This window comes from Apaloderma vittatum, unplaced genomic scaffold (assembly GCF_000703405.1).
Source record: "Apaloderma vittatum isolate BGI_N311 unplaced genomic scaffold, ASM70340v1 scaffold40037, whole genome shotgun sequence".
Classification (NCBI taxonomy): domain Eukaryota; kingdom Metazoa; phylum Chordata; class Aves; order Trogoniformes; family Trogonidae; genus Apaloderma; species Apaloderma vittatum.
The window spans coordinates 1-9,547 of record NW_009727498.1 but is presented as its reverse complement, the minus strand read 5'-3'; the positions used below and the strand labels follow the sequence as shown (position 1 = coordinate 9,547).

The 9,547-nt window shown below is 37.2% G+C and overlaps 1 protein-coding gene across 1 annotated transcript in view; it reads right to left on the bottom strand.

Moving 5' to 3' along the window:
* Positions 1-4,781, bottom strand: part of MBOAT2 (membrane bound O-acyltransferase domain containing 2) — a gene marked incomplete at its 5' end in the record, with an annotated part of 21,357 nt that extends 16,576 nt beyond the window's left edge. The window contains 2 exons of the mRNA XM_009873685.1: positions 3,710-3,893; positions 4,727-4,781. Coding sequence (XP_009871987.1) covers positions 3,710-3,893; positions 4,727-4,781 — 239 coding nt within the window. The remainder of the gene's footprint in view (positions 1-3,709; positions 3,894-4,726) is intronic.
* Positions 4,782-9,547: the final 4,766 nt, after the last annotated feature.

Sequence of the window (9,547 nt, the reverse complement as noted above, 5' to 3'; positions counted from 1 at the left end):
TCCCTGCCCATGGCAGGGGGTTGGAACTGGGCGATCTTTAAGGTCCCTTCCAAGTGAAGCCATTCCGTGGGTCTATGGATCCAAACACAGGCCGCAGTGCAGAGCAGCAGCCCTGCCCCGTCTCCTCACCTTGGATGCAAATTTTTGCTCTTTTTCCTTCTAGTCAGTCAAATTAGAGAAACAAATCAGGTGAAAAGCCACGAGATTTGAGGAGTTTGGTTTTTTTGTTTAGGTTTGTGGGGTTTTTTGGGGGAGGGGGAAATGTGTTGGTTTGTGGGGGTTTTGTGAGGTTTTGTCGGTTTGTTTGGGGTTTTTTTGTTGTTTTTTTTCCTTTTTTAGTTATTAAATTAGTTTTAGGCTGGATCATATGATCTGAACCAGACCACAACACAGTGCACTGCATGTTAGCACTGCCAAGATAAGGAAAGGACCCAGAACCCACAGCCAGAACCTACCATGTTCGGCAAGAGTTTATACTTAGTTTGGCCTAAACAGATTATTTAGCTACAGCCTGAAGCTTGTTTATAGCACTCACATTCTGGACATATTTACACGTATATAAAAGTCTTCACCTCAGGCTAAAATAATCTATAGTTCAATTACCTATAGAAATGCATTTGGTAAAACATTAATTCACTTCCTATTGCTTAATTAACTAGGTTATTGATATAAACTTCTTTGTCGAGGCCTACATGGGTAATCACTGGATTGCACGTTCACAGGGGTGTTGGTTAGTTACTCGATTCTTGAAAAAAACGAATTAAAAGTTTCATCTTTAATTTCATTCACTCTTTTAAAGTTTTCAGCAGGGTAACTTTGACCTCCTATGAAGTGGAACATACAATTTATTTTGCAACAAAAAGATAGAAAGGACTGGCTCAGTTTTGATTAACAAAAAACTGGGCATACTTGTATAAAAATATAAAATATGGCCAACATTGGGAAGGGAAAAAGGGTACTTAAGCCAAAAGAAAGTACCAGAAGAAAACCAAACACGCATAAATTAGATGGAAATATAATTAGGTTGAAAGCTAAATACCTAATCAGAGAAAGGAGTTCAGGAACAGCTTTCTAATTGAAGGAATAAAGGTAAAATACTCACTGAACTCAGGGATTTTATAAATATATTACTGTATAAACTTGTGTAATTTATAAAAATATATACAAAAAAAGTAGACTAGGATCTTTAAAACTTTTATTTGAATTAACTTGTTCTTGGCTGACAAAGAACCAGTGAGGAACTTGATATAATATTGAACTATATTAAAGCATACTATTTTGGGAAGGTTAGAATCTCGGGTAAAAAATATAGATAATTAAGCAAGAATTTTATAACCTGTAGAAGAGTCTGCATAATAAGCAAGAAAGCAGATATCTGCTGTCACAAATCTTGTATTTTAAGGGTAGTCAAAATAAAAAGAAACTTACAAAGAGAGATATTAATTTCTGAGAGTTGACACCACTTTGAGCACCAACAATTGATAGCTTGCAAAAAGGTACAATAGGAGGGATGTAAGAAGTAAGTTTTAATATGTTGACTTGATTCATTTAAACATGCAATGAACACAGCAAAAATATGAAACCAAGTTAACATCATGCAGTCAATACACAGTATAGAGGAGGAGGCTGGCATGAACTACTTAGGTTATATAATTATATTTAACAACAAATGAGACTTATTGTAACTCAGCTGAAGGATTTTTTTTCATTTACTACATTAACATTTGCTGATCCTCATTACATTTGATTTTTTTTGAGTTACCTAACAATTTATTCTTCTTGAAATTATAAGAATCAAGGAACAAATTTGAAGTATTAAGATGAAGTTAACGGTATTTAAACATTCTTCTGGAACAAGGCAATGAATATTTAACCGATGCAGCAAATGTGGTAAAACTATATCATTCACGTTTCTTCAAAAGCACGCAATACTCACTGGTGTTGTAAAACGCAACAGATTTCTCTAACACCAGTTGAGAGAGAAAGTATCAACAGCATAGACATCTTCTCTTTTTAAGATCAAAAGCTAATGCAGCATAAATTGCAAAAAGTTTCAAGCATCTGAAGAGCAATTCATTTTACTGAAAACTGCTTACCTGAAAGAAGAATCCGTCACAGGTTTGCATTTATTTCTATTGAATTTGTTCAGATTACGAGCAAGATTATATGGTAAAAATTGTCCTACCAGGCAATCAGTAGATGCATGCCCAGAAGTACTAATACTGCCAGATTTGGTTAGTTTCATTCATGTGCAAAAATTTCACTACGTAGTATTTTCGTGAAGAAATAGGATTTTAGCACATAAGATAGGAGATGCCTTTATTGAACCAAAACATTGCTTAAAAACCAAAGAGGTGTCTGCAGCTTTGCCAACACAATGCATCAATGGAGGCTACAGACCAGGAGGTCCCAATCTAAGTAAGGAATTCTCCTGGGTCTTTTGCCCTTCCTAATTACTTGCTCCACAGCACCCTTCTATGAGCTTAGGTGTTTCATCAGCACGTGGAGCAGTTTAAAGCATTATCACCCTGCAGCCACTAGTTTACATTCCTGTGGTGGAAGTTACTACAACCACACAAGGTGAGTATAACAGAACTGTGAAGAGTCCTCATCCACATTCAAAGGATGGAAGTGGTAGGAGATGACACCACCGACTGGGAAGCACTCCCTGTTAGCCCAGCGGTAGGCATGGCAACCTCTACATGGTTGGAGAAGACAAGGAGCTACATGTGGAAAAACCTTCATCTGCTCCTGCAACTGTTAGTGGTCCACAAGATAAGCAGAAAACAATTGCCAATTGGATTAGCAAAAGCCTTTTATCTGGAGTGTTCCAGTCAACTCTATGATAAATCTGTGCTTTATGTGAGGTAATAATTACCTTAGGCACATGTAGATTTAAAAGTCTGATAAACTCGTATTTAAGAGAATATGAAAAGAGTGAAAAGGTGATATTAAGTGTCCTAAGCGTTAAACTAATTGAAATAAATTTTTTAAGTAACAAGCTTCAGAAGCTTTTGATTTCAATTCAGGTCATACAATATCTCTTGTAAGGTATGATCAGCTGGACTTTCTTCTGCATGTATTTAGTCTCTTTTCCAATAATGGAACAATGAGAAAAAATATGTTGTATGGATTATTAGCCATAGTGTTAAGGCTAGTACATCTTTTAGTATACCTTCAGATCAAAATTCATCTTTAACACCCTCCTACATGAATGAAAGCAAGAAAAATGAAGCTATTTGTATGACTGCTTTTCAGCTGGCAACATATGAATGTTTTCTACTTGCTGCAAGAAGGCATTAAAAACCAGTAGAATCTGAGAACATTCATGAAACCTTGGTGGAACTTTTAAGTCTCATCAGCTTTCAAATGGCAAGATGTGCACTTCAGCATTACCAGGACTTTTTTTTCAAGGGCAGTATGTGCTTTGAAGGAAACATGCATGAACTAATTTAAAGATGTCTTTTTACCATATAAGCTTGTTAGGAAGCTCCAAATTAACCTTTTATCCACAAGATCCAGACTGAAAACCATGGAGAAATCCTGTCTTAAAAAAATAAGTATTTAATTTTTTGAACAGGGAACTATACTGTTGATGACTGAACTCCAGATACAGCTCAGAAGTTATGCCTGTAAATGAACAGTGCAAACCAAGCCTTCCATGCAATGATTACGTAAGCATCAGCGCTGCAAGAGTCATACATCTTACATTTGGAGAAGGATCCGTTTGTTCATATTTTGTATCTTCCTTCCCGTTTGCTTCCGACTGTTGCAGTTGGTATGATCTGCCTTCAATGAAAGTAATATAGTCTTTGTAAGAGCATAACGGGCCTGCCAGGATACCCATGAAATTACAGTTGTAACTTAAATACTCCAGTAGACTTGGCATGCGTCTGTAATTCAAAGACAAGCAACTCGTGAGATGGAATGTGTAGTTCTACAGAATTTCCACAGTAGGAAAAGTCATACTCCATGTTACCGATTACTCTAACTGCAGTAAAAACCACGTGTAGAAAAGCAATTTGTTGTGTCTTTTGTAATCACAGCTTAAAACATTCTACATATAGTATTTCTTTCCAATCTGCACCGAGCTTTTTTGGACAGATCTCCTAAACTTGGTTACTCCCTCCTTGCCCAGGAAAGGTGTTTGACTGAAGCTGTGCCTGGGAAAGGAGCAGGAGGGCTGCTTCCCTAAGTGTTTGTTCAATTGTTCACATTGGGTTTTTTCCCCCTCAATAACTGAATCAGTAAGTAAAAGTCTGTGTTAACTGGCAATAATTTCAGTTAAGGAAAATGCCTTAAGTCAAGACTCTTTTGCCCAGGATGACACACCATTTTCAAGTCTCCTGAATAAAGAAAGGAGAAAAGCTAAGTTAAATACTGAAAAATGGAATTAAAAAAGCATGTTCCTTCCCCAGCTACTTCATATGTGTACTAAAAGTTAACTAGTCTCCTGTCTGATGTAGCATTAATTTGCATAGACTACACAGAACTTAGAATGTTTTTCTTAAACAAGTGTAAAACCTACTTCTAGTGGTATTTTCCATAACATATGTATGAATAAAGCTACAAATATAAAAAGCATGGATCTGTTTTACATGAGTTTGTAACCTTCCTATCTCAAATATGAGCTGTAGCAATTCCACAGAACATTAATAAAGCACGCAAAACACCAGCTTCTCCCCACCTTCAGAACTAAACTTCTCAGAGATGTCCAAAAGCCTACCTTACAGCCAAACACCTCTGTGATGGAGTCAAATCTTCATTTTTCCGAAACATTCCTAGGGAAGAGGACAGGAGAAAGGAAAAACAAAGAAAAGCTAAATCCCCACACATTATTTAGCAGTTTCTTTGCTCAGGAGAGCAAGCCTCGTGCTCCAATGTTATTTCTTAAGCCCTCAAGTACTTTATTATGTCACACAACATTTTTGCTGGAGTTGGATCAAACAGTTCTTACTGTTGACAAAATGACAAACTCTTGTATCCTCAGTTATATCCAACAGTGCCTAGACCTGAAATCACATGGATTTCAGGAAAACATTAAGAAGGTTTGTAATAAGTGTTGACAAATACAACCCCTCTACACTGGTTAAGATTTCAAAGTCTGCAGGATTTAAGTCCCTTTACTCCCAGTCCTGGAAATTGGACAAGGCCCAAACTCCTTTCAACACTGCAGTAACCCAGTGACATTACACTAGTTACTGTACTTCTCATGCCTAACACCAATGCAGTCCAAGACAGATTTAAGCAATTCAAAAGTCGAGGCAGACCTCAAAAGCGCCTTGTGCTGCAAGCAAAGATTGTAAAAAGGGCCAGAGAAGAAGGCACACCTATAAACACTGCTCAAGTCTTTTTCATGAGCACCACCGCAAAGCCCTAATCCCTGCTAGCAGAAGTGGGCAGGGCAGGCCAAGTCCAAGTTCAGCAGCAAGGAATGAATTTACCTTCTTGCCACAGGGCAGCACTTTCAGAAATGCTGGTAGTCTACCCCTGAAAAATGGGCTTCAAAATTAGTATTCCCTTAAAAAGAAAAGTAAAAAAATGTGACCGTCAACCCTTTATATTATTATAAAATAGAGTAATTTAGGGGCACATAGCATTAGAGCATCTTTCTTCAGGCAGCTCTGGCTTATACCAGGCAGAACTTCTTGCCAAAATGACTGCTTCAGCTACTTCTGCAGCCTCTCCACTGGTTCAGACCTAACACACACATCCATTCCCTGCTATGCACATTTGCAAGTTTTCTTTACCTTCACAAGCCCTCAAACCCCCTATTTTTATGAACCTAGCTCCCTCAAGGAAATTAAGTCTATGAAATCCCACTTCAGTTATCTTCCTTCCTAGCAGCGCCTAAACCCAACAGCCAATTTCTAAACGAGTTTGATGAAAGAGTAGAAGTAATATAAATATGAAATCCCAATGTGTTTTTTGAAAATAGGTGATTCTATAGAAGATCCTCCTCCACTCTCAGAAAGGCTGCCTTGAGCCCCACACCTTGAGGCCAGTAAATCCACAGAGGGGAGCCCTGATATTTGATCCAAGCATAAGGAATGTTTTAACTGGAGCCAATTTGTTTTTAGATATCCAAATCAGTCAGGCTCAAGACAAAAAAAGGTTGAGGGGAAGTCAAACCTTATTTAATTCTATGACTCATGGAAATACTTGTTATCTAAATAGAAGATAACTGTCGTCTTCATGTGACTCCAGGAACCGTGACCTATACAAACTTATTTAAAACTGCACTTTTAGTCATCAACAAAGATGAGAATACAGAGAGGTTAGCAGCTTGCTATCTCCTCTCTTCCAATATGATCTGGAAAAATACCTTCCTCAGTCCTGATTCTCATAGTGGAAAATCACCCCCATACATACCCACGCAAGGTAAGAATCTGAAGGACAAAGCACCACCCCTAACTTCATGCAGGAACTTTCTCTTCCCCATCGTTATGTTTTTACATCTTCTCCTTGGTGCTACAGCAAGGATTTCTACGCCGATAGCTGTCCTGAATAAAAAATGTGGGAGGAGCATTTTGAAAGGTCCCTTAAGGCCATAAGATTTCAGTTCTCAGGTAATGAATCTTTGAATTTAACACAAACTTAAACAGAAATTTAATACCAAGACTCCTACAGACAGATGTAGATCACACGGTACAGCCAGAGTAGAGAAGCAGCCCGTACAGAGCCATCTGCCTCTCATTTATACATGAGGCAACGTGACCAGAGCAGGAGCCTCCTTCGCTGTTATATTCCGTATCAGTATTTTACCCTTAAGTCAGAAAGGGGAAGCAGTCACCAAGTGTGTACAAAAGAACTTGCATAAAGCCAGACGAATCACTAAAGAAAGGTGATTAGTCAAGTTAAAGACTTTGCATCATCTATGTGGTATGAAAAAATGAGGAAAAACCCCTCAAACCTGAAATAGAAAAATCTAACCACTGAAATACGATTTTATATACTTTTGGAGGAGTGAGGATGAAAGAATCAGCTTATTTAAAACAGGTTCAGGTTATATACATACATACGTGAGAAGTCACTTAAGGCTTGAATAGTCTAGTGAGCAATACCCTTGTATGTGGTACATTTGAGATGGCAAGTAAGGCCTCCATCAATTTTTCATTTCCCTATCTCACTACGATCTCCCTCCAGCCAGCAGCTTCTTTGAGGTCAGTTCAGTGGCATTCCCTGTATATTTTTTTTAAATGCCTTCTCAGTGCCTCGAAAGCCCATTTATCATGTTTGCATAGGATGCAAGAACAACAAAACCATTGATCTCTGCCTCTGTCATACTCTTGAAAGCTCTCAGGAAGCTACTGCTAACATTTTTTTAATTCATAGCAAATACATATGGAAAAGATGCTCTTACACTGATAATTATCTAACATGAGATGAATTAATATATATATTCATTCAATATTTCCCAGGCAGTCTATCTGCCCATGGGAACAGAGGCCTCATAAATCACAGCTGTTCCCTAACAACTACGTATCGGAGATGAAGAAAACCCACTTAAGCGGCATGTCACTGCTAGGGAACTCATCAAGTTTTGTAACCCTTCCCTGTGGATCATGAGAATTGTTTTCTCCTGTCTTAAAGCAGAAGACTACTGCAATGGCTGCAGCTTTTAGTTGCTACCAAATTACCCAGTGGGGATTAGAGGAAATGGGTTTTATCAAACATCTGTTAGAGAGTGAAATCATTGGTCACTCAGCAGCTATAACAGTTTTCTCATCTGTAAGGTAGGAAAGACTCCAACATTCCTTGGTAAGAGAGTTTTGTAAATCAGTGACAAAATTTATCCCCAGTGCTCTACATCATGAGGAAGTTGCAACTTTTCATTCTTCCTCAGGAGATCATATCCTAATGGTAACAAAATCAACATTTTTAGGTACACACCAATATCCTGCCATATAAGTTTTTTTAAGGCATGTTATGACTACTACCATGCTCTCACTACAATAATAAAATGTTTAAATCACAGCAACACCCCAGCTTTGCTGTTAATCTGCTTGAATATATTCACCTTTGTATTTGCACGAAATCTGACTAATCAGTAACTCATTAATAATGCTTAGACGTAAGATTATATTACATTAATAATACGTAAACATGGAGCTCATATTGCAGGCTCTGTTGTAACTACAGTAAATTTTAATTTGAGTTTCTGAAATGGATCACCATCTGAACCCAAATGCGTGCTTGTACTAATATATTTTAAGACCTGAAGAAGACAGACAGACAATAACAGTTTTAGTCGTTACTAGTACATTGGCAGCAACAAAAGCAAACAAGCACAGATGCCAGCTGAGTAAAATTGCAAATAAACTACAAAAAGGAAAAAAAAAAATCAGAAGTCTTGATATCCAGAGAGCCCTGCAAGCAAACGTAGGCTCAGAACACGCTTTGAAGACTCAGAAGGGGAGAAATACAATATAACTCCTTTAAACACTAAAGACATGTACCATAATCACCGATTTGGGTAACTGATACTGAAAAAATGACTGTACTGTCACTAACACAAGAGGGAGCACTTAAAACTAAACAAACAAACAACAATCAAACTAGTAAATAAATAAATAAAACCCAAGAGATAATAGGAGAGAGCACATTAAAAGAAACTCCTAGACATTAGAAGAAAGCACCAAGTTACCAAAATAAGTAAATACACACTTAAAACCCACCACATCATGGTAGTTTCACTGACATAATTAACAACAAATCAGAAAATAACATTCTTGGTTACAACTTCTTTTGCTGTAATACCAGCATTTATAAAGTGCAGCTGGGTTATGATGACCTATCAAAAATCGTTGAGCATTTAGTTCTGCATACATAAGCACATATTTCTGGGTCTGAAGAGTTTTCACTTGCTTGTACTTTCCCAACAGCAATCATACAGATACATTTTTTTAAAAAAAATAAAAATAAAATAATCATCATCATCTTTCAAGTTGCATATTCACTGTACTCTATCTCCTTTTAGTTCTCATAGTAAATGCACCACCTTTACCAGCTCAGCATCAATGTCTATTCTATTGCTTTTAAAAATGGAGAGTGACAGACACATAGGAGGAAATAATAATTGAGGAAAAGAAAAAAAGCAAGCAGCATTCTAGAAAAATTATGCTTAAAAATTAGCAACTAGAGAGATGAAATCGAAGGCATAAGCGATGGGAGAAGGGTACACGCAGGAACAGAGAGGTTTTTTTGTGGTCAGAAAGTATGTGAGATAAGCTCCTGTGAACCCAGAAGCAGTTGACAGAAGAGTTTTATGGCTCTAATTTCTAACCCATATCTAGCCACACATTATTATGGACAAGTGCAACACAGTGATATGAGAGAAATAATTTGGAGGAATTAGATTTGATATTCAGTAGATGGGTATTACATTTTTAAAATTACTTTTTCTTCCTTTAAAGTTTTATGCATTATTTAGATTAAATTAGAGAAAAGAAATAAGAACAGAATTAGGAGAAGCTGTGAGCATTTTTTTCCCTTTTAAATATCAAATATCAAGGCTAAGAGGAAGAACTAGAGAGCATGTGGGGGC